This window comes from Balaenoptera physalus, assembly GCF_965194825.1.
Source record: "Balaenoptera physalus genome assembly, chromosome: 4".
Lineage (NCBI taxonomy): Eukaryota > Metazoa > Chordata > Mammalia > Artiodactyla > Balaenopteridae > Balaenoptera > Balaenoptera physalus.
Window position 1 is genome coordinate 25,465,983 of NC_138891.1, and position 25,465 is coordinate 25,491,447.

The 25,465-nt window shown below is 37.6% G+C and overlaps 1 protein-coding gene across 5 annotated transcripts in view; it reads left to right on the top strand.

Annotated features, from left to right (window-relative positions):
• The first annotated feature begins 2,196 nt into the window (after positions 1-2,196).
• U2SURP (U2 snRNP associated SURP domain containing) overlaps positions 2,197-25,465 on the top strand; it is a 55,898-nt gene continuing 32,629 nt past the window's right edge. For 4 of the 5 annotated variants that reach the window (XM_082461178.1, XM_082461179.1, XM_082461180.1 and 1 more), the window contains exons 1-6: positions 2,390-2,544; positions 10,637-10,681; positions 12,039-12,170; positions 21,226-21,324; positions 23,182-23,296; positions 23,855-23,988. In XM_082461178.1, coding sequence (XP_082317304.1) covers positions 2,500-2,544; positions 10,637-10,681; positions 12,039-12,170; positions 21,226-21,324; positions 23,182-23,296; positions 23,855-23,988 — 570 coding nt within the window. In that variant the 5' untranslated portion in view covers positions 2,390-2,499. Of the gene's footprint in view, positions 2,545-10,636; positions 10,682-12,038; positions 12,171-21,225; positions 21,325-23,181; positions 23,297-23,854; positions 23,989-25,465 lie in introns of all 5 variants that reach the window. The other variant, XM_082461182.1, reaches the window with a different exon arrangement.

Below are 25,465 nucleotides of genomic sequence, written 5' to 3' on the forward strand. Positions count from 1 at the left end.
TTCAGGTTCTGTAAACTTCCATTCATATTCATATTCATGCCCTTTCATCCTTCTTGATTTGTGGCTTGAGTAACAGGGCCACAACTTACATGTACCTATTGAGGAGAACTCTGCTCTTAATCGTGATTGTGAGTTTTTAAGAGTGTACTTAATTAGGCCTTAATAAATGCCTATGTACCATTTCTAGTCAGGTCATATTTGTTTGACTTCCTTTGGGGCTTTACTGTATGAAAAAGAAGAGAGAGAAGAAGTCTATGTTCCTTTATGTTCAAGTCTTTAGGAGTAAACATTTAATAAAAATGATTTTTATGTGAAGTAGGACTTTAGAGATTTAAATGAAAAGTATGTATATATTCACTTTACAGTGACAAAGTCAGCCTGCAGCATTGCCAGAACATGACTAGGCACTGCCAAGCCCACAATTCTCCCTTTATCTCAGCTGATGATTTCATTTTCTAATCCTAGATTGTAAACAGACAATGAAGATCTGGTGCGATGAGCATCTTGAGTGCGAAACAGGTTCCTATGGTAACAGAAGCAGAGTCTCTTTCTTAGGCTTGGTAGGGGAGGGAGGTCTGTAAGTCTTCCTGGAGGAAGGGATAGCTTCAATAAGAGTATAAAAAGAAATTGATTAGCCTTCAATTAGCAGTCAGGACAAGGGTGGGGGGAGAGAAGCCCAGAAGTGAAAAAAGCTGGGCTCGAAAATAAATTCAGCAGGACTGGAGATTGTAAAGCATCATTCCATTTCAAGTATAGCACTTGTTACCTTCTGACCATTTCTTGTTTGCTTATTTGTTTACTGTCTGTTCTTCTACCCCCATCCCCTCACACAGAACAGGAGCCCTACCTGGCCTGCTGATTCCTCAGCCTGGAACATACAACTGTTAAGTCTTTCCATGTGTCAGATCCAGCTTCCCTCACCACCACACCAATCTCCCCTCCCTCTCCCCCCAATACCGTCCAACAGACAAAATTCTACTTCCTCAGAGTTGGCTCAAATGCTTCCTTCTCTGTGAAACCTCCCCCCATCTCTTTGCCCAACCCCTACCTTTAGAATTCTTTAAGGGTTCCCACAGCTAATGACCCTTCCTTGCAGTATAAATTGAATTCTACAGCGTTAGTTTGCTGCTCCCTTCTCTCCCCTATTCCTCATTAAATCTTTTTTTTGTTGTTGTTCCTCATTAAATCTTAAATCATATGAAGATAATGTGTTTTAGGCATCTCTGTAATCCTCTCAACATTTCTTGCAGGCTTTTACACACAAAACGGGCTCGAAAATACTTTGAATAAATGAATTCAGGAGAAGGTCATGAACCCTTCTTCCTCCCTTCCCCCAGTGCTCAGAGCAATCTTTTCAAACTTAAAATCTGACCACATCACAGCCCTACTTAACTGTGGTGAAGGCCGCTCTTCATCCTTGGAATAGAATTCTAACTCCCTAAGCACACTGGTTACCTCAGGGCCCTGTGTGAGCTTGCTCCCATCCACGTCGATTCCCAACACCTGGTCTAATAAAACGGGACTGCTTAATGTGACCGCACCACAGGGCTGTCCTGATTCATGCCACCAGGCTTTTATTTCAACGACTCTCTCTGCCTGGAACGCCCTTTCCATTTTCCTTGCCTGGTTTGGCTCAGGAATGACCTCAAGCAAGCTTTCCTTCTTTGACTATAGATCCTATTAATAATTAAAAAAACCAAAACCCAAAAAGCTAAGTACAGAAAGGTTTATGGTGCTGCCCTCCATTTATGTGATTAAAAATGAAAAAAACCGTAAAATGTAATTCTTAAATGACACACAACTTACATGGATGCTAGATTTAGAATACCATCTGTTTATAATTTTTCTTTCATTCACCCTCTCTCTGCATGTACCCATTTTGACCCAGAGTCTACCCGATAACCCCACTGCCGGAATCTCAGGTTGGGTCAAAAGCCTCCCTCCTCCGCTTCCGAACACCACTCTATTTTAAATTAACTTGAACAGACTGCAAGTTTGCCTGTCCCACTAGGGTGTGAGCGACAGAGGTGGCGCGAACACCATCCCTGTCCACGGAGCGCCGGACCCCGGTCGGCTCCAGATTTATTTTCTGAGTTGAAGTAAAGGCTCCTCCCCAGCTGACAACGCATTTCTTCTTTAAGAAGACATTCCTTCCTCGCCCAGCAAGTGAAACTGGCTCGCACCTACCAAGGGTTGGTGCTGGAAAAAGAGCGACCTATCGACCGGCCCTGAAAGCCAGGACGAGAAGATTCTCTAAATTCTCGGGCCCAATAACGCGACACGCCACGGAGACGCCCCCAAATATTCAGCGGAATGGGCGGGCCCGGGAAAATGACCAACACCGGAAGTCACGTGGCGAAGTTCCTCTTGAATTTCGCCAAGTCGGCAGTCGACTATTCGGTCTTGCACGCGCCTCAGGCGGGCTCCGCTGAGATCCAGTCTTTCGGCGCTCGACTCGCCCGTGCTGCTGCCGCTGCCGAAGGAGGGGCAAAGCTCAAGATGGCGGACAAAACGCCAGGCGGCTCTCAGAAGGCCAGTTCAAAGGTAATTTCTTAGAGGATTTAGTAAGTCAGTGAGTGTATCACTGTCGTCTGGGGACTACAGACGCTTCTGGCCAGAGGGAGGAGATTGGGGTGGGGGTCCGCGTTCTGGTCGCGACGGTAGGCCGGGCGCAGACGCACCGTGGTGCGCAGGTTGAGAGGCCTGGTATCTCCCCTTAGTCCCAGCCTGGATTCGGCTCGAGACTGGCGGGCCCAGGGCGGGTGGCGTGAGTAGTTCGGCTCCCGCTTAGCAGTGGAGTGAAGTCAGTGATTTAGACTGAGGTCTGAAGTCGGGAAAACGCGCCCCTGTATTTCAGCTTATTGAGCTCTGAGGCCGCGGGACAGAGCCTGGGAGAGGCGGGAAGCGCTTCCCGGTGCTTAAGTGTCTGCTTCTGTTTCCTCGGCTCTTTGGGTTTGGACCTCGCACGCTTCCGGCCTCGCTCAATTTCCTTCACGTCCTCCAGGGAATAAATAATCTCTAGGGCCGCAAATTGTGAGGGGAGGACCAATAGTGGAAGGAAGCGGGGTGGGAAGTGCAGTTCTCCTTTGCGGTGATGCCTCGCCAAGGTTAATGCTACGCTCTACACGTGGTCTTAGCTCACATAAGAGGAAGTGTAAAATGAGCCCTTCTTTGGAGGGCTCGTTTTCGAGGACTCGGGGTCTTCCGCTTCTTCTGAAAGGAAAACTTCCGTAGACTTGGAAGCCACCTAAGATTAGTAAATTGCTATTGAGTTTACAGGGAACCGCGTGCACGTATTGTGAAACCACTGAGCTGTAGAAGTGGTTTAGCGTTAGTTAGGTTGTGATTAGCACCAGGTCCTAAGTTGCCATCCTGGAGGGGTCGTATAATCGTTTTCTGCTTTGAGTTTTTCATCTCCATCCAACACGATATTAAAAGTAATAGTGCCCGAAGTAGTTGTTAAGCTTTTTGATGCTGATGCAAGAAGTGTAATACTTAAAGGTTCTAAGGACTTACATCTTAAAGAGTGTGTACGATAGTAAGTAGGTTATTAGGAAGTTACGTTTACGGTAGACGGGGCTAGTCTTGTGTGTACAGTTTGTTCTGGGAAACGTAAGCTATTATACACTTGCTTTCTCAGTTTCTATTAAATCATAGTCTTTATGCCATTTGGTGAATGATGTTTATAATTAGTTCGTAATTAGTGATGGATTTACCAGAAATCTTTTAGTTACGTAGAAACTGTGGTAGAGGGCCAGTCTTGGCTGCTTTACAACCTGCGTTTACTCCTTGTTTGTTTCTCCCCTCCCCAGTACATTTCTCCTTGGTGAGGAGGGGCATAGTTGGGTCCATGACTGCCCACTTCCTCAGCGGACTCTGACAAAAACAGCCCTGCTTACTATTAGGGAACTATTACTAAAGCTAGTGCATCCATAAAATTCACGCAGAAGCCTCACTATTTTTGTTTCTACTCAAAGTAATATTTAAGTGTCTTCTGTTTGAGGCTTTGGCTACATTGAAAACATATTGACGTATATATATGTTCAGGCCTCCTTCTCTAGTAGTACTTCTCACGGTTGTGACTGTGTGGCTGCTCCCTGTAAGTAAATTGTTGGATCTTCCAGTCATCTTCTTAGTTTATATTGCTTTAGATTATAATCAGTTGATGCTGTTAGATTTCCTACCGATGTCTGTAAAATATCTCAGGAGAGTGCATGACTTAGTGGAGAGATTATGGATTTTGATAACAAACAAAAGGTATTTGGATTCAAATCCTGACTTGGTAATAAATTATATTTGCGATATCAAGGCAAATTGCTTAAACTTTTCAGCCTCAATTTCCTTGTTTGTAATATGGACATAATCCCTTTTCTACAGGGTTGATGTAAGGATTAAATGAGTGAATATCTATAAAGTACATAAAAAAAACTTAGTTCCTTTCCTCTCCCCTTTGTTCTTAGAGGAAATAAAAAGTACTTTTCAAAATGTCAGGTTAAGTTCTAATCCTGAGATTTAGAATCTGTTATCCATGACTGCTCAGATTACTGCTTTTTATTCCTAACACAAGTCCAGAATTTATTGGAGAGAGTATAAGATCATTTTGGTTAATATGACGGTGTTTGGAATTTCTAGCCTTTGATCTCTGTTTTGATTTCTTCCTTTGGGGAGTACAGATGAGTGACATATTCTACCATACTGATGGAGTAAAAAATTCTTTAGTTTCATGTTCATTCTTACTCTTTGGTAGTTAAAATTCCCATTGCTATGGGTAGGGATGCTTGTTAATCATATTTCTAGACCCTGAGGAAAATGTTAATTAAAAATGTACAAGAGGATGTAATGTACAGCATGGTGACTGTAGTTAATAATACTGTATTGCATATTTGAAAGCTAAAAAGAGAGTAGATCTTAAAAGTTCTCATCACAAGAGAAAAAACTATGTTTGGTGACGGCTATTAATTAGACTTATTGTGATGATCTTTCTGCAGTGTATACAAATACTGAATCATTATGTTGTATATCCAAAACTAATACAGTGTTGTATGTCATTTATACCTCAGTAAAAAAAAAAAATGGAGGTAATTGAGGTAATTTAAGGTATTGAGGTAATTTAACAAATAAAATGTATAATAGGGTTTTTTGCTATTGACAATGGCAAAATTATTTGATGTGTCTTAATTACAAAGTAGATTAAATTAGATAGCCTCTACAGTTTCTTTTAGCTTTGAAAATTACATTTTAAGTGTGTATAGTCAAATGATTTAACCTTTATGTGTAGTTGTCGCTAATGAAGAGACCCTTTATTTTCTGTGTAATTTTGCTGTACTTTTTATTTTAAAGCCTGACAAATATAGAAATTCAGTAAATGTTTTAGGAATTAGCTAAAAATTTCCTGTGCGTTTATTCTTGTATCACCAGACTAAAATGATGCTTTGGGGGAGAGGGGTACCATGTTGTAGCTTTGATTTTGGGAGGAGAGGCAAAGAGCCTATAATTGCTTAGAAAAATGTTAAATTTAATATATAAAATTAGAATTGAATTCATAAAAACTAATTTATTTTGATTGTAAGAGTTGTTTGCTTAGCACAATGAGGATATGAAGAGAATGTGGTATTCTCGTTCCCTCTGCAGCTCGTGTGCTGATAATACTACTAATATAATGGAATTGTGTGCCCTGTTATTTCACTCTGTGACAGTGCTTATTTTTTTGCCATAGTGTCAAAAATTGGGTTAGAGAGGTAAATGAGCTAAGTAGGAAATACTGCTGGCTTCCTTGGACACCCAGTGCTAAATTGGTGTGGGAACTATTTTAATTGACTGCTGATTAACAAAAGTATTTCAGTTGTACGAAATAGGTAGTGATATAATGAGGATCCATTCAAGGCTTATCCTTAGGGATATATTACTGCTTGTGTACATTTTTTTGGTGGTACCTGAAGGTATGTAAGAGTTAAATATGATCAAAAACTCCAAACAAAACACAAACCTTGAAAAATTAGGCTCTGTTTGCCAGTTTTAGTTTCAACTGAATCTTTATTATGATATGGTTGTAAGATAAGATAACCGTCTTATCTTAAAATATAAGGTGGTTAGTTTTCTGGGTGGAAGGCTGTGTTTTGGGGTGGAGAGAGGAATTAGGAACTTTTGTTTTCTTGATTGGTGTTTTTTAGAAATTGGAGTATTTGTAGCACTGGTGCTCGAATATGACTATTAATATGGTTTTAAAAATTTTCTATCTTATTGGATTGAATTATTTGTTTTCTGAAAGTTTAGTTTTTATTCTCTTCTGGTTTTTATTCCTGAAGCTTTTTTTTTTCCTGGAAAGTATAATAAATTGACAAAAAGATACTCATTTGCCAGTAAGGCAAATGAGAGGAGGGCTCATTTGGTATGCAAGTTGAAGACTCCTGCCTCTCTATCCCTTTTTACAGAGAGCATCATTTTTGAAAAACAAAAACAAAGAAACAAAAAAGAGCCCAAAACTTCCTACAGGATATTAAACTCAAAAATATTAATATTACAAATAATTTGCCTCTTATACTGTTAAGTAGCTTTAACAGTTTATTGCAGATTGGCCACATGCTAGATATTTTGCTGAAATAATTTTTTTTTAAAAGCAAGATACATTTGCCAATAGCACTTGAGGCTGTTTGGTACTGTTAGATGTCTCTTCCTTGAGCAGTTAATTTTTTTCACCAGGCTTTCCTCATTTTAGATTAACTACAGATCATTCAAAATGTACTTACAACGTTTCGTGTACTGGTAGTGTTTTGGATGTAATTTTAAGGATAATTTCAGGTTTATTATTTAACTCAATAGATTTGATGAATTCTTTTGAGAGGTAGACTTTGGTTTGTCTTGGAAAGTGGTATTCAGCTAGGTAGCTGTTACTTGTTGGTGAGTGGACAGCTTAGTATGTTGATAGTGAGGAGTGCAATTTTGTTGTGTAGGTCCTCGTTCCAGCTGGGTACGTCAGCAAGTTTATTGAGGCTCCGTCACTTGCCAGATTTTGTTTGACTCTGAGGAAGAAAAAATTAAATAAGATGATAATCGGTTTTGGGGAACATGCTGTCTAGTGGAAAAAGAGTCAACACATGATAGTTCAAAGCGGAGCCATCAGAAGCGTCTAAAACTTTAGGGAAAGAAATGACAGCTGGTTGATTGGAGGGTGGGTGGGGAGGCTGCAGGAATAGAGGAGTTTGAGTCTTTTTAACAGTGAACAGAGTTTTGAAGGGTAGACATAGGGGTATAAAAAAGAGATGGGTGAGGTAAAATAAGTCACTGGCAAATGGGTTGATATATGTTCTGGTTTAGCCAATGTATATAGGACATTTGCATAGGGATAAACGTTTCTGAGACGGAAGGATAAGTTTGAGCTAAATTGTGGCGGCTTTAAAACCTATGGAATAAAATTAGAGAGCCATGGAAGATTCAAGGCAGGAAAGTCCTTTAGGAAAGCTCTTCTGGAGACATAGTTTAGGAAGAATTTGGGAGTGAGGAGGATTAGTTTGAAGATTTTTGTAGTGCTGCTGATAAATATTAAAGATTGCTTCAAAAAATCTCACCTCAGATACTCTTTGGGAAGCTTTTCTGACGTCGTCCCCACTCCCATTAAGATTTGCTTGCCCTCTGTGCTCTGGTGGTATAGCCATGCTGTTTTACTTGTCTCTTTTATTTATTAGCTCCTAAGGACATTTATATCTCTGATGTAAGGCACAGTACCAGTAAGTGGTTGCCCAGTAAGTGGGTTGAATAAAGGGAAGATCTGAATCACAATAGTGTCTTTAGTAAAAAGGGTCCCCAGAGAAGAGTTTCAGTAGAGGTGGGGTGAACAGAATTTGATTCAGTTGGTTATGGGGGATAGGGGAGTAGTCAAGGATGACCCTGGTATAATGCTGCTGGCTAACACTCATTGAGCACTTTTATGTACCAAACACTGTTCTTAGTGCTTCACCTGTCTTTGTCCTTCACAACAATCCTATAAGGCAGGTGCTATGCAGCATTACAGATGAAGGAACTAGGCCAAGGTTACAAAGCTGGTAAGTGCTAAAAACAGGAAGTCTGATTCCAGAGTCTGTGCTCTTAACATTTTACTATTTCCATATTATGACTGATTGAGAGTTACCATTCGGTGTCAGAAGTAAGAAGGTCAACAGGAGAAGCTAGTTTGGGAGGAAACTATATTTTATATATATAGGATGTGAGGAACTTGCAGATACTCAGGTGAAGATGTCCAGGAAGTTGTTTAAGAACAGATTGGAACCGAGGAGAGGCACCAAGGTTGAAGATAAGGAATTGGGAGTCATCTCAGCACAATAAAAGTGTTGATATGCTTCCTATGGGAGTGATTGTTAAACTTGTGGAAATGTAAGTTGATGCTTTAGAGGATGTGAGGAGGAAGGAGGCAGATGGGAATGGAGAGCGGACTAGGCAGAGTGGAGGTGTTGGAGGAATGTTGCTGTGGGTAGCTTGCTAATTTGAAAACTCAGGTGTGGCGGTTTTTCAATTGAAGTGAAGTAGGAGCAGCTGGAAAAAAAAGTTTCATGGTATCGTTTAGTTGGCTTCACCTCTATCTCCTCAGCAGCCATCAGAATGATCCTTTTTTTTTTTTTCCCCCTTGCTGTCCTTCCCCACATCTGTACTATATTTGCTTTCTCAAACTTGAGATAAGTTTTTCTTGTGTTTGCTTCTTTATTGCCTCAAATCTCCCTTATTTTGCCCTTTCATTTCTTGCTTTTGGGTCTTTTCATTTGGATGAGGAATTGTGCTGTGGACTTCAGAAGTTCTTTAAACATCACTAATTTACTGTTCTTCAGTAAAAACATAAAACCCAAACCCAAGACAAATAACGTAGTGCAGTTCCAGGTTAAGTAGAGGGAAAGACTCGGCTTCAGAAGTAGCGTTACATTTACTGCTTACCTGGACCATTAGCTTTAAAAGTTGGTTATTACTTTAAAATTTTTATTCACTACTATTTGCATCTCTTTAACTGTTCTCAAGCCTAAAATTTCATTCTGATGTTGTGTAGCTATAACTGCATATCAGTGGAAAATGTTTGGTTTGCAGTAAATATGACTCTTAGATTAATTGAAATCAGCTGATGCATCGTCTTAAGCCATGCTGTTATTTTTAAATCCTAGAAATGATGATTTGGATGTGGTGGCGTAGATTAAAGAAAGGCTAGCACTTTCTTAGCTGCTCTTTCGTGCTTATTCTTCTGGGTGAACTTCAGAATTATTTTTGGCAATCCCTCTTGTCCCCTTGCAGAGACTTCCCTTTAGGATTTTGAGCTGTGGAATGAAATTGCATTAAATGCATAAATAAATTTAGGTGCAGTTGACTTTGTCTTAATAATGAGTTTTCCCATCTAGGAATGTGATGAATCTTTTCAAAAGTTGACTTGAATAACAACCCTTCTGTGAAGTTTGTATTTTTTTTGCACAGGTGGTACATATTTCTTTAGTTGGTTTCTAGGTGTTTTATGTTTTTTCTCACTATTATGATTACCGTGTTGTTTTTGTTACCTAGCAGGTTAACACTGGTATATTAGAAGGCAATTGAATTTTTTTTTCTCCTCAATTCACTCAGTCTCTTGACGGAACTTTTTTTTTCTTTTTTAAGAGGAGTTATTTATTCTCTTGTATTTTTTAAGTGTCTGCAAATGGGTGCATTTCAAACTGATTCAAAGTAGGTTTCACAGGGTTAAATTTAAATACAAAAATTTTTTTTCATGCTATCTTGCCTTTTAGGAAAGGTTAGCAGGGAGAAGAAAGTGAAATAGGAGGGGCACAATAAAAGTTGGGGACAGAAAAAAGATGGGTAGAAAGAATGGAGATGGCTGGTGGCTCAGTGCTTGGTTGTCTTGGGCTGATTTTGCCTGGGGTCCAGTATGGAGTTCAGAGGAATAAATTGATTCAGTATGGAAATCCGATCAGCTGTTCTTAGCCTTATGTTTCAACAAGATAAGTAAATCAGTACTGTGTGGACCCATAGGAATCTTATTGGCTTTTTTCTACATCATACAAATTTTTAATTTTTTTCTTAAAAATAAATATATTGTCTTGTGCATTACATTTGAAATCTAGAACTGGGAGCTAGGATGGATGAGGTACTCGTGATCTCAAGATTCTTGATTTCACTTTTAATACTTAAATATATATAAAATAAGTAAAATCTCACTACCCAATACCTTGAAAAATAAAAACAACTCAGTGCCAGAGTTAAATTCTGGGCATCCAATTAAAATTTCAGAAAGATACCACATATTATTTATTTAGTTAATAGTGTTATAGCTTGGCTTCTTCATCCTTAGCTGCATAGTGAAAAATCAAATAAATTATTATATGCCATATGTAATCTGAAATGTAGATCAATTAAAACAACATCAGGTGAAACTTTAACACTTGACCTTATTGGAAAGTGCCATTATTTGAAGACTGAACTTGACTGACACATTTATTTTGGATCACAATTCTTTTTTGTAAGTCAGAGATTGCCTTTGTTTGGTTTTATTAGCTGAGAAGAAATTGCTACAAGTTTGGAAAGATTGTCTGTATAACGCGAGAAATACTTGTTTTGTTAGCATAATACATTTTCTGATTATTTAAATGTTGGCTTTTATTTTTAATGCTTGCAGACCAGATCATCAGATGTTCATTCATCTGGATCTTCAGATGCCCACGTGAGTATAAAAAGCAATCGTTGTCTTTTTTCCTTAAAATTTAATTTCTTATTGTATATATCTCTACTTGATATGTCCCTTATGATTTTACTTGATAAATAGATATGATTGCGTTGTATGTGCATATTTTCTTTAACCTTTTTTGCTAGATGTTCTGTGTTCGTTTTTTGTGTTGTTATTCACGTAAGTTGGCCCCTCAAACCATGTTAGAAACCAAGTGTGTATATTTCCTTTTTTTTTTTTTTTTTTTTTACTGTGCTTGTAAAATTTTGTACATAGGTGTGTGTGCTTATACATTTTTTTTAACAAGTTTTGCGTTATACACATTTCTTTTCACAGTGCACAGTACACCTATTGCAAATCCCTGCAAGTCAACAGATACAGCTCTAATCTAGTCTTTCTAATGGCATCTTAATGTTCCATGGGGGAGGTGCAATTATTTATTAAGCTGTTTCTCTGTTGATGGGCATAGACGTTTTGTTTCAAGCTTTTTGACGTTTTGAATAAACTGTGATAAACTTTCCTTTACATGTGTTATTATAGCAGTGCTAAAAGTGTGGTCTTCAGACCCCTGGGGTTGCTGAGAATTTTTCAGGGTGGCTGAATTCAGAACTATTTTGTAATAACACTAAGACATCATTTGCCATCACTGTGTTGACATTTGCACTAATGGTGCGAAAGCAATTGATGGGTAAACTGTTGGCACCTTAGCATGCATCAAGGCAGTGTCACCAAAATGTGCTAGTAGTCATTGTGTTCTTCCCCACCAGACACAGTAAAAATATGCTAGTTTCACTTAAGAATGTTCTTGATGAAGCAGTAAAAATTATTAATATTAAATCTTGTCCTTGTGTGTGGGTGTTTTTAACGTTCTGAGTGATGAAATGGGAGGCACATATAAGGCACTTCTGCTTGCCAGAGTGTGGTGTTTGTCTTAAGGAAAAGTAATACTTGTGGGATTGTTTAAGTTGTGAAATAAAACTGGCTCCTTCTTTCATGGAATACCATTTTTACTTGAAGGTACAACTGACAGACAAACTGTGGTTAGTCAGACTTGGGTGTTTGGCAGATATTTTCTTGAAAATGAAGGAAACTAACCTGTTCTTTTAAGGAAAACAACTATTTGTTAGTGATATAAAATTTGATCTTTCAAGTGCAAGTTGGAATTATTGAAAACTTCCTGTGCTTAAGAACTTTTCTGATGACATCAGTGGTATTAAGGGATGGGATTAAGGGATAATTAGTGAAATATTTTGATAGTGTAAAATGAAGTTTGTCAATATTTGAACATTTGGGTTGATTCTAGTTTCAGTACTACATATATGATTTTTAAAAACTCGTTTTCCTTTTCTCGAAGATGGATGCATCTGGACCCTCAGATAGTGATATGCCAAGTCGGACACGACCTAAGAGCCCAAGAAAACATAATTATAGGAATGAAAGTGCCCGTGAAAACGTTTGTGACTCTCCTCATCAGAATCTCTCAAGAGTAAGTGTTGATAAAGATAAGAAAGGATAGATAATGATTTTGATCTGCCCTTGATTGAATTTGGTAGTTGAATATCTTGGTTTTGTACTTGTTGTTTCATCTTGTACTATTTGAAAATAGAATTCATTATTCTTTTTGGGTTAACAATAAATTCAGACTCATTAAGGAAATGGTTTTTAGCTCATATGCAAGATATGTTTCATTTAAAAATTTTAATTTTATTTTAAAAAATCAAGGAGTGTTTTGAATGTAAAATGGTCAATAGATTTATTGTTCTCCCCTTATGCCAAACCTTTACTGAACCAAGTGCCAGAGGCCAGTCACTGGAAATACACAGATGATTAAAACACACTTCTTGTTCTCAGCTTATACATAGTCCCAGCCTGGGAAGCTAACAGGAGCAGATGCTATTCACTCTGGTCAGTGCAGTTCCCAGGGCGATGCAAGCACCCAGAGAAGGAGCATCTTCACTGCCTGTATCTGCAAAGTACTCTCGTGTTCTTCTAGTCTTTTTTAAATTTCAAATAATGTTTTCTTGTCATGGTTAAATTTGGAAAATATAATAAAGAGGACAGTCATTACCAGCCAGTATTGATACTGATAACACTTTATTTTTCTTGTTTAATATTTTTAAGCATAAATATATTTTTACTTTGCTGAGGTCCATTTTACAGGAACACATTTTAAAAGATTCTTCAGGTCTAATTTTTTTTAATTTTAGAAAAAACTCTATAAACAAACTTTTTAATGGATGATTATATTTTTTGAGTAAGTATTCCATAATTTCCTTAACCATTTCTCTCTTAGGTGTCTAAGTTTAGCTCTTAGGATATAAATAAAATTGAGGACACAAATTTTGCTTTGTAAAATTATGTTTCTCATTGAATTTGTATGTAATTTTACCATTTGTTTAAACTTCAGAAGTTGAAACCAAAGGTGCTGAATGATGGCAAAACATTTTCCTTTCTATTTTGGGAAAAAATTTACTTTGAATGTGTTCGTGAAACCCAGTATTGACTTTTGAGTTATGAACTGCTTTATTTTTTTTTTAAAGGGATTTTAATGTAACCTTGAAGTAGTTCGCAGCAATATTACTTTTCCATTTTGTATCTTGCCAAGGGCAAGCCTGTTTAATAACCAAGGGATTGATAGTTTAATTTCATAATTGGTTAACTTCTCATTTTGGTAGGTGAGAGAGAAACCTTCAGATTTCAACTACAGATTAGTATTTTACACTGTATTTTTGAATTTTATTTTATTGTTTTATACAGCAGGTTCTTATTAGTTATCCATTTTATACATATTAGTGTATATATGTCAATCCCAATCTCCCAATTCATCACACCACCACCACCCCTCACCGCTTTCCCCCTTTGGTGTCCATACGTTTGTTCTCTACATCTGTGTCTCAATTTCTGCCCTGCAAACCAGTTCATCTGTACCATTTTTCTAGGTTCCACATATATGCGTTAGTATACGATATTTGTTTTTCTCTTTCTGACTTAACTTCACTCTGTATGACAGTCTCTAGATCCATTCACATCTCTACGAATGACCCAGTTTTGTTCCTTTTTATGGCTGAGTAATATTCCATTGTATGTATGTACCACGTCTTCCTTATCCATTCGTCTGTCGATGGGCATTTAAGTTGCTTCCGTAACCTGGCTATTGTAAATAGTGGTGCAATGAACATTGGGGTGCATGTGTGTTTTTTTTTTTTTTTTAACATCTTTATTGAAGTATAATTGCCTTACAATGGTGTGTTAGCTTCTACTTTATAACAAAGTGAATCAGTTATACATATACAATATGTTCCCATTTCTCTTCCCTCTTGCATCTCCCTCCCTCCCACCCTCCCCATCCCACCCCTCCAGGTGGTCACAAAGCACCGAGCTGATCTCCCTGTGCTATGCGGCTGCTTCCCACTAGTTATCTATTTTACATTTGGTAGTGTATATATGTCCATGACACTCTCTTACCCTGTCACATCTCACCCCACCCCCTCCCCATATCCTCAAGTCCATTCTCTAGTAGGTCTGTGTCTTTATTCCCGTCTTGCCACTAGGTTCTTCATGGCCTTTTTTTTTTTTTTTTGTTTCCCCTTAGATTCCGTATATATGTGTTAGCATACTGTATTTGTTTTTCTCTTTCTGACTTACTTCACTCTGTATGACAGACTCTAACTCCATCCACCTCATTACAAATACCTCCATTTCATTTCTTTTTATGGCTGAGTAATATTCCATTGTATATATGTACCACATCTTCTTTATCCATTCATCTGTCGATGGACATTTAGGTTGCTTCCATGTCCTGGCTATTGTAAATAGAGCTGCAATGAACATTTTGGTACATGACTCTTTTTGAATTATGGTTTTCTCAGGGTATATGCCCAGTAGTGGGATTGCTGTGTCATATAGTAGTTCTATTTTTAGTTTTTTAAGGAACCTCCGTACTGTTCTCCATAGTGGCTGTATCAATTTACATTCCCACCAACAGTGCAAGAGGGTTTCCTTTTCTCCACACCCTCTACAGCATTTATTGTTTGTAGATTTTTTGATGATGGCCATTCTGACCGGTGTGAGAGGATATCTCATTGTAGTTTTGATTTGCATTTCTCTAGTAATTAGTAATGTTGAGCAGCTTTTCATGTGCTTCTTGGCCATCTGTATGTCTTCTTTGGAGAAATATCTATTTAGGTCTTCTGCCCATTTTTCGATTGGGTTGGTTGTTTTTTTTAATATTGAGCTGCATGAGCTGTTTATATATTTTGGAGATTAATCCTTTGTCCATTGATTTGTTTGCAAATATTTTCTCCCATTCTGAGGGTTGTCTCTTCGTCTTGTTTGTAGTTTCCTTTGCTTTGCAAAAGCTTTTAAGGTTCATTAGGTCCCATTTGTTTACTTTTGTTTTTATTTCCATTACTCTAGGAGGTGGATCAAAAAAGATCTTGCTGTGATTTATGTCAAAGAGTGTTCTTCCTGTGTTTTCCTCTAAGAGTTTTATAGTGTCCTGTCTTACATTTAGGTCTCTAATCCATTTTGAATTTATTTTTGTGTATGGTGTTAGGGAGTGTTCTAATTTCATTCTTTTACATGTAGCTGTCCATTTTTCCCAGCACCACTTATTGAAGAGACTGTCTTTTCTCCGTTGTATATCCTTGACTCCTTTGTCATAGATTAGTTGACCATAGGTGCGTGGGTTTATCTCTGGGCTTTCTATCCTGTTCCATTGATCTATATTTCTGTTTTTGTGCCAGTACCATGTTGTCTTGATTACTGTAGCTTTGTATTATAGTCTGAAGTCAGGGCATCTGATTCCTCCAGCTCCGTTTTTTCCCCTCAAGACTGCTTTGGCTATTCGGGGCCTTTTGTGTCTCCATACCAATTTTAAGATTTTTTGTTCTAGTTCTGTAAAAAATGCCATTGGTAATTTGATAGGGATTGCATTGAAGCTATAGATTGCTTTGGGTAGTATAGTCATTTTCACAATATAGATTCTTCCAATCCAAGAACATGGTATATCTCTCCATCTGTTTGTATCATCTTTAATTTCTTTCATCAGTGTCTTATAGTTTTCTGCATACAGGTCTTTTGTCTCCCTGGGTAGATTTATTTCTAGGTATTCTTTTTGATACAGTGGTAAATGGGAGTGTTTCCTTAATTTCTCTTTCAGATTTTTCATCATTAGTGTATAGGAATGCAAGAGATTTCTGTGCATTAATTTTGTATCCTGCAACTTTACCAAATTCATTGATTAGCTCTAGTAGTTTTCTGGTGGCATCTTTAGGATTCTCTATGTGTAGTATCATGTCATCTGCAAACAGTGACAGTTTTACTTCTTCTTTTCCAATTTGTATTCCTTTTATTTCTTTTTCTTCTCTGATTGCTGTGGCTAGGACTTCTAAAACTATGTTGAATAATAGTGGCGAGAGTGGACATCCTTGTCTTGTTCCTGATCTTAGAGGAAATGCTTTCAGTTTTTTACCATTGAGAATGATATTTGCTGTGGGTTTGTCGTATATGGCCTTTATTATGTTCAGGTAGGTTCCCTCTATGCCCACTTTCTGGAGAGATTTTGTCATAAATGGGTGTTGAATTTTGTCAGAAGCTTTTTCTGCGTCTATTGAGATGATCAAATGGTTTTTCTTCTTCAGTTTGTTAACATGGTGTATCACATTGATTGATTTGCATATATTGAAGAATCCTTCCATCCCTGGGATAAATCCCACTTGATCATGGTGTATGATCCTGTTAATGTGTTGTTGGATTCTGTTTGCTAGTATTTTGTTGAGGATTTTTGCATCTATAGTCATCAGTGATATTGGTGTGTACTTTTCTTTTTTTGTAGTATCTTTTAAAAATATATATATATATTTATTTATTTATTTTTGGCTGTGCTGGGTCTTCATTTCTGTGTGAGGGCTTTCTCCAGTTGCTGCGAGCGGGGGCCACTCTTCATCGCGGTGCGCAGGCCTCTTACTGTCGCAGCCTCTCCCGTTGCGGAGCACAGGCTCCAGACGCGCAGGCTCAGTAGTTGTGGCTCATGGGCTTAGTTGCTGCGCGGCATGTGGGATCTTCCCAGACCAGGGCTCGAACCCGTGTCCCCTGCATTAGCAGGCAGATTCTTAACCACTGTGCCACCAGGGAAGCCCTTTTTGTAGTATCTTTGTCTGGTTTTGGTATCAGGGTGATGGTGGCCTCATAGAATGAGTTTGGGAGTGTTCTTTCCTCTGCAATTTTTGGAAGAGTTTGAGAAGGATGGGTGTTAGCTCTTCTCTAAATGTTTGATAGAATTCACCTGTGAAGCCATCTGGTCCTGGACTTTTGTTTGTTGGAAGATTTTTAATCACAGTTTCAATTTCATTACTTGTGATTGGTCTGTTCATATTTTCTATTTCTTCCTGGTGCAGTCTTGGAAGGTTATACCTTTGTAAGAATTTGTCCATTTCTTCCAGGTTGTCCATTTTATTGGCATAGAATTGCTTGTAGTAGTCTCTTAGGATGCTTTGTATTTCTGCAGTGTCTGTTGTAACTTCTCCTTTTTCATTTCTAATTTTATTGATTTGAGTCCTCTCCCTGTTTTTCTTGATGAGTCTGGCTAATGGTTTATCAATTTTGTTTATCTTCTCAAAGAACCAGCTTTTAGTTTTATTGATCTTTGCTATTGTTTTCTTCATTTCTATTTCATTTATTTCTGCTCTGATCTTTATGATTTCTTTGCTCCTACTAACTTTGGGTTTTGTTTGCTCTTCTTTCTCTAGTTCCTTTAGGTGTAAGGTTAGAGTGTTTATTTGAGATGTTTGTTGTTTCTTGAGGTAGGATTGTATTGCTGTAAACTTCCCTCTTAGAACTGCTTTTGCTGCATCCCATAGGTTTTGGATCATCGTGTTTTCATTGTCATTTGTCTCTAGGTATTTTTTTTTTTTATATAAATTTATTTATTTATTTATTTATTTATTTTTGGTTGTGTTGGGTCTTCGTTTCTGTGCGAGGGCTTTCTCTAGTTGTGGCGAGCGGGGGCCACTCTTCATCGCGGTGCGCGGGCCTCTCACTATCGCGGCCCCTCCCGTTGCGGGGCACAGGCTCCAGACGCGCAGGCTCAGTAGTTGTGGCTCATGGGCCCAGTTGCTCTGCGGCATGTGGGATCCTCCCAGACCAGGGCTTGAACCCGTGTCCCCTGCATTGGCAGGCAGATTCTCAACCACTGCACCACCAGGGAAGCCCAGTCTCTAGGTATTTTTTGATTTCCTCTTTGATTTCTTCAACGATCTCTTGGTTAATTAGTAACATATTGTTTAGCCTCCATGTGTTTGTATTTTTTACAGTTTTTATCCTGTAATTGATATCTAGTCTCATAGCGTTGTGGTCAGAAAAGATACTTGATACGATTTCAGTATTCTTAAATTTACCAAGGCTTGATTTGTGACCCAAGACATGATCTATCCTGGAGAATGTTCCATGGGCACTTGAGAAGAAAGTGTATTCTGTTGTCTTTGGATGGAACGTCCTATAAATATCAATTAAATCTATCTGGTCTGTTGTGTCATTTAAAGTGTGTGTTTCCTTATTAATTTTCATTTTGGATGGTCTGTCCATTGGTGTAAGTGAGGTGTTAAAGTCCCCCACTATTATTGTGTTACTGTCCACTTCCCCTTTTATAGCTGTTAGGAGTTGCTTTATGTATTGAGGTGCTCTTATGTTGGGTGCGTATATATTTATAATTGTTATATCTTCTTCTTGGATTGATCCCTTGATCATTATGTAGTGTGTTTCCTTGTCTCTTGTAACATTCTTTATTTTAAAGTCTATTTGATCTGATATGAGTATTGCTACTCTAGCTTTCTTTTGATTTCCATTTGCATGGAATATCTTTTTCCATCCTCTCACTTTCAGTCTGTATGTGTTCCTGCGTCTGAAGTGGGTCTCTTGTAGACAGCATATATATATGGGTCTCATTTTTGTATCCATTCAGCGAGCCTGTGTCTTTTGGTTGGAGCATTTCATCCATTCACGTTTAAGGTAATTATCGATATGTATGTTCCTATGACCATTTTCTTAATTGTTTTGGGTTTGTTTTTGTAGGTCCTTTTCTTCTCTTGTGTTTTCTACTTAGAGAAGTTCCTTTAGCATTTGTTGTAGAGCTGGTTTGGTGGTGCTGAATTCTGTTAGCTTTTGCTTGTCTGTAAAGCTTTTGATTTCTCCATCAAATCTGAATGAGATCCTTGCCAGGTAGAGTAATCTTGGTTGTAGGTTCTTCCCTTTCATCACTTTAAATATGTCCTGCCACTTCCTTCTGGCTTGTAGAGTTTGTGCTGAGGAATCAGCTGTTAACCTTATGGGAGTTCCCTTGTATGTTATTTGTCATTTTTCCCTTGTTGCTTTCAATAATTTTTCTTTGTCTTTAATTTTTGCCACTTTGATTACTATGTGTCTCGGCGTGTTTCTCCTTGGGTTTATCCTTCCTGGGACTTTCTGCTCTTCTTGGACTTAGGTGGCTGTTTCCTTTCCCATGTTAGGGAAGTTTTCACCTATAATCTCTTCAGATATTTTCTGGGGTCCTTTCTCTCTCTCTTCTCCTTCTGGGACCTCTATAATGCGAATGTTGTTGCGTTTAATGTTGTCCCAGATGTCTCTTAGGCTGTCTTCATTTCTTTTCATTCTTTTTTCTTTATTCTGTTCCGTGGCAGTGAATTCCACCATTCTGTCTTCTAGGTCACTTACCTGTTCTTTTGCCTCAGTTATTCTGCTATTGATTCCTTCTAGTGTATTTTTCAGTTCAGTTATTGTATTGTTCATCTCTATTTGTTTTTTCTTTTATTCTTCTAGGTCTTTGTTAAACGTTTCTTGCATCTTCTTGATCTTTGCCTCCATTCTTTTTCCGAGGTCCTGGATCATCTTCACTATCGTTATTCTGAATTCTTTTTCTGGAAGGTTGCCTATCTCCACTTCATTTAGTTGTTTTTCTGGGGTTTTATCTTATTCCTTCATCTGGTACATCGCCCTCTGCCTTTTCATCTTGTCTGTCTTTCTGTGAATGTGGTTTTTGTTCCACAGGCTGCAGGATGGTAGTTGTTCTTGCTTCTGCTCTCTGCCCTCTGGTGGATGAGGCTATCTGAGAGGCTTTTGCAAGTTTCCTGATGGGAGGGACTGATGGTGGGTAGAGCTGGGTGTCTCTGGTGGGCAGAGCTCAGTAAAACTTTAATCCCCTTGTCTGTTGATGGGTGGGGCTGAATTCCCTCCCTGTTGGCTGTTTGGCCTGAGGTGACCCAAAACTGGAGCCTACCCAGGCTCTTTGGTGGGGCTAATGGCAAACCCTGGGAAGGCTCACACCAAAGAGTACTTCCCAGAACTGCTGCCAGTGTCCTTGTCCTCACGGTGAGGCACAGCCACCCCCCGCCTCTGCAGGAGACCCTCCAACACGAGCAGGTAGGTCTGGTTCGGTCTCCCTTGGGATCACTGCTCCTTCCCCTGGATCCCGATGTGCACACTACTTTGTGCCCTCCAAGAGTGGAGTCTCCATTCCCCCCAGTCCTGTCGAAGTTCTGCAGTCAATTCCTGCTAGCCTGCAAAGTCTGATTCTCTAGGAATTCCTCCTCCCATTGCCGGACCCCCAGGTTAGGAAGCCTGACGTGGGGCTCAGAACCTTCACTCCAGTGGGTGGACTTCTGTGGTGTAAGGGTTCTCCAGTTTGTGAGTCACCCACCCAGCAGTTGTGGGATTTGATTTTATTGTGATTGTGCCCTTCCTACAAGGCGCAATGTGGCTTCTCCTTTGTCTTTGGATGTGGGGTATCTTTTATGGTGAGTTCAGTGTCTTCCTGTTGATGATTGCTCAGCAGTTAGTTGTGATTCCTGTGCTCTCGCAAGAGGGAGTGAGAGCACGTCCTACTCTGCCATCTTGAACCATTCTAGGCTGTATTTAATAAACATTCCTCTCTTAAAAGTTTATGACTCAAAATTATCATTCAAATAAATAACTGAACAATTAAAAGTCTACAATTCGTTCAAACCATATTTACAAGGAAATTGCTTCTAAGTTACATAAATGAAGAATTCATTAAAATACTGTATTCTCATATTCAAAATTAATTGATGACTATTTACTTGTCTGAAACCTAGAACACAGTATGTGATATTTTCCCAGCAATGAAAATGAAATTATTTTGTTCATAAACATCAGTTTTGTTGATGAAGAATTAGGTAATTTACTGAATTACAAAAGGAAGTGATGCGATTTTTGTACCTGAATTGGGGGTTCTAGATGGTAATGATTCCTGCTACTGAACCATGGAAATAGATGCCTCTTTCTCCCTATTTGAATATCTGTTTTCTATCACTGCTTCTTTTGCCCAGAAACATCTATACTTTCCTTCCTCAAGTGCTTGTATTCTTGCCGCCAAGTAGGTTGCATGAGTTCTAAGCCTTTGTGTCTCTCTTTGTGTTTTATTTTTACTTTATGTATTTAAAAATGGCTTTTTAAGTTACTAACCTTGAGGTTAATAAGTTAAATTGAGAATGTGTATGTAAAGGTGTGCTTTTTCTTTCTTTTCACAGCCTCTTCTAGAAAACAAACTTAAAGCATTCAGTATTGGAAAAATGAGTACAGCTAAGCGAACTTTAAGTAAGAAGGAGCAAGAAGAATTAAAGAAGAAGGTAATGCTTAAAATGTATTTTTATTTATCTTTATAAGTGTGTCTAAGGAGGCGTTACGTGTATGGACAGTAGAGAAATGTTTTTGAAAGATTCTTGACCTCCAGGGTATTCTCAGCTCCCACCCCAAGTTAAGTCTATAACACAAGATATATTTGGAGAAGTCCAGCTTTATCCCTGTCCCCTCCACCATTTCCTCTCTTCTTTGTAAGAGTTTTGATTATTTTCTGGTCTATTCTTTTTGTATAAGCAAGTTTTTATAAATGTATGTTGTGCCTGCTCTTTCTTAGATGAACAATAGCTTGCTATATTCAGTACACTTTTCTCCACCTTGCTTTTTTCACTTAACATTATATCTCAGAGATTACTGCAAGTATATTGAAATATTGCTTGTTCCTTTTTTATAGCTCTATAGATATGCCATAGTTTATTCACTGAAATCCTACATTCACTACAATGCCTATTGAGGGCATTTGTGTTTTGGTCTTTCGCCGTTTCCAGTAGTGCGCTTAGGGATAGTGTTAGGAATATGGGTTTATTCCTAGTGTATCTTTAGGATATATTCCTGTAAGTGCGATTACTGGGTTGAATGGTAAATGCATAGCTGTAATTCTGCTAGATAGTGTTAAATTGGTCTCTCATGTATATGGACAGGTCCATTTTGCATCCCTATAAGCAGTGTTTGAGAGGTTGGTTCCCCATAGCCTTGCCAATATTTTTGAAGGACTTTTGCCAATCTGCTAAGTGAAAAATTGTATCTCGGTGTAGTTTTAAATTTGCATTTCTCTTGTAAGTAATGTTGAACAATTTTTCTTGTGTTTGATTTTTTGAACTGTCTGCTCATATCTAAACCATTATTTCTCTAAGTTAGTAGGATATTTCTGTTTTTAGAAACTCCTGTATTATGTATATTGTAACACTTGTCTATGACATAAGGTACAGTGTTTTTACTCAGTTTGTTGATTGCCTTTTTATTTTGCTTCTGGTGTTTTTTTTCCATGCAGAAACTATTTTTTGTTATATGGCCAGATTTATTATCAGTCTTATGATTTCTGGTTTTTCAGTTTACATTTTTTTACTCCAAGCTTTTAAAGGAATTTCCTCATGTTTTTCCCAATACTTACATTTAAAAAAAATTAAATCTGATTCATTTGCAATTTCTCTTGGTATGTGATGTGAAGAATTGGTTCATTTTTATCTTTTTTTCAAATAACTTTCAAATTATCCCACCATCATTCATTGAAAAGTCCATCTATTCTCCACTGATTTGAGAGGCCCCTTTTATTGAATACTAAATTTCCACGTGCTGTTGGATTTATTTCTATATTTTCTCTTCTGTTCTATTGGCGTTCCTATTTATACATGTTTTGGGGACATTTAGAATAGTTATAATTGTCAAGGTTCTTTTGAGGTTTTTTTCTTTAATGCCAACTGTCTGGAGATACTGCTTCTTCAGACTTCTAATACTCATGTCTTCAGTGGTTTGTGAAGGAAATGTTTATATTCAGAGTTAAACTGTTGTGCCTTAGAAATGTCATAAACATTAATAGAATAATATATTTTGTGTAGTCAGTTGTCATACGGTTGGACCCTTGAATTTTCTCTAAACAGATTTACTTAGTGGGTCCTTTTCTTGTTCCACAAATTACCTGTAGAGGAGCAAAGCCCCTTTTAATTCCAGTGTTAATTAGTATCTTAAATATCTACTAAGCATTAGATATTACTGCCTGTTAAGGTTGCTTAATAACCTGCTTTCCCCATCGGAGGGAGAGGTTTTGTTTACATTATTCTTGGGTGAGTTTCACCGTATGTACAGTAATTTTTATATCAAGTGATGTTAATATTTTCGTGTGTATTTAGGAGGATGAAAAGGCAGCTGCTGAAATTTATGAGGAATTTCTTGCTGCCTTTGAAGGAAGTGATGGTAATAAAGTGAAAACGTTTGTGCGTGGAGGTGTTGTTAATGCAGCTAAAGGTTAGTGTGAATATTATAGTCCTTGAGCAAACCCAAAAAGTCTTGGTTGAATTGCTTTTGAGTTTCATGTTTCCTTTCTATCAGCACCCTCTAGTGGTGATAATGATTAGTAAAATTAATGGCCAAATGTGGATTAATGACAAATTGGAGCCAGATAAGTTTAAAAAATGTTTTTAGTACCTTTCAGGTTTCAGGATGACAGAGAACTTTGCAAACATTTTCAAGTATTTTATAGTTTTACTGTATATTCCTAGGAGTGGAGTTACTACTCATATGGTAACTATTTGTTTAACCTTTTGAGAAACTGCTGTACTGTTTTCCAAAGTAGCATTTTACAGGTTTTATAGTTTTACTATAAAATGATTAAATTAGTATTTTTGAGAGTAAGGCAGTAATATTTGAATAATATTTGAATTAAATTTCATATTTTGTCACTAGTGATATATCTTAATGCTAAAAGCATTTTACTAAGTTGTGTTTATTTTTAATAAAAATAGTAAGTAAACAAAATCCACATAATGTGAAATTAGTTTTGAAACTTAGTATTTTAAATTTCAGAAGAACATGAAACAGATGAAAAAAGAGGTAAAATCTATAAGCCATCCTCAAGATTTGCAGATCAAAAAAATCCTCCAAATCAGTCATCCAATGAAAGACCACCATCTCTTCTTGTGATAGAAACCAAAAAACCTGTAAGTCATACTTAAATAAGTGACCATTTATGTTCAGAGATGACACTGCCAGTAATATTTTCTGTACTTCCATTGTAAGCAGGACTTTTGTTTCTCGTTTCTAATTATTTTGGTAGTAGATGTTGAGTTTTGATGCTTAACCTTCCTAGATGAGAGATAATAAATTAGGGCACATAGATGATACTCTTTCTATGTTTGTTGAGCAGTGAACATTTGCTGTTACTCATAGCATACTGCAAGTTGAAAGTTAGCTATAGTTTAGGCATAAATGTAAAATAATGGGATTGTCTTTTTAAGCAATGCTGAACTTGGGTATTTAAATGTCAGCATGTGTAGTATCAATTACTTTGGAAGACTGTGTACTCCAACAATGTGTCTGTTGCCTGGAACATTCTTGGAATTTATTTGGATTTACTATTAGAACTAGTGACACTTTCCTTTAAATATTCTCAGTGTTAGAAAGTTTTTATGTTTTGAGAGTGGGATTTTTCATGGGGGATGGTAGGTAGATGTGGTTCTTGTCATTTGGAGCCAAATTTGAGGAAATGTGATTATGCTGAATAGTGAGACTGATTTTTCTTCTGTGACTTTTAAAATAGCTCCGAAAGCAACTTAAAAAACAGCTGTATTAAGTGTTTTTTGACGTATGTTGATAGTTGTGCAACAGTCACTAATCTCTAATTTTGAAGCATTTTTATCATCCCAGAAGGAAACCTTATACTTAATTTCAGTCATCCCTAACCTCTGGCAACCACTAATCTACTTTCTATTTCTTTGGATTTGCCTGTTCTGGACATTTCATGCAGATGGAATCATACAGCATATAGCCTTTTGTGTCTGGCTTTTTAGCATAATGTTTCAAAGTTCAACTACATTTTGGTGTATGTATCAGTACTTTGTTCCTTTTTATGGTTGAATAACATTCCATTTTGCAGATGTACCTCATATTGCTGATCCATTTATTACTTGATGGACATTTGGGTTGTTTCTACTTTTTGGCCATTATGAGTAATGCTTCTGAAAACATTCATGTATAGGCTTTTGTGTGGACATATATTCTTAATTCTCTTATATTCCTAGGAGTGGAATTGCTGGTCATATGGTCACTAATTGTTTAAGCTTTTGAGAAACTGCCATACTGTTTCCAAAGTAGCTGTACCACTTCACAGTCCCATCAGCAGTGTATATGAGTGTTCCAATTTTTCTACATCTTCATCACCACTTGCTAAAATTATTTTAGTCAACTTAGTGGGTGTGAAGTTGTGCCTAATTGTGGTTTTGATTTGCACTTGCCTGTGATGTTGAGCACCATTTCATTTATCATCCACTTGGAGTCTTCTGTAGAGAAATGTCTTTTCAGATCCTTGGGGCAGTTTTTAATTGAGTTATTTTTCTTTTTATTGTTGAGTTGTGAGAGTATTTTACAGCTTCTAGAGTCAAGTCTCTTATCAACTGTGTTGTTTTCTCCCAGTTTGTG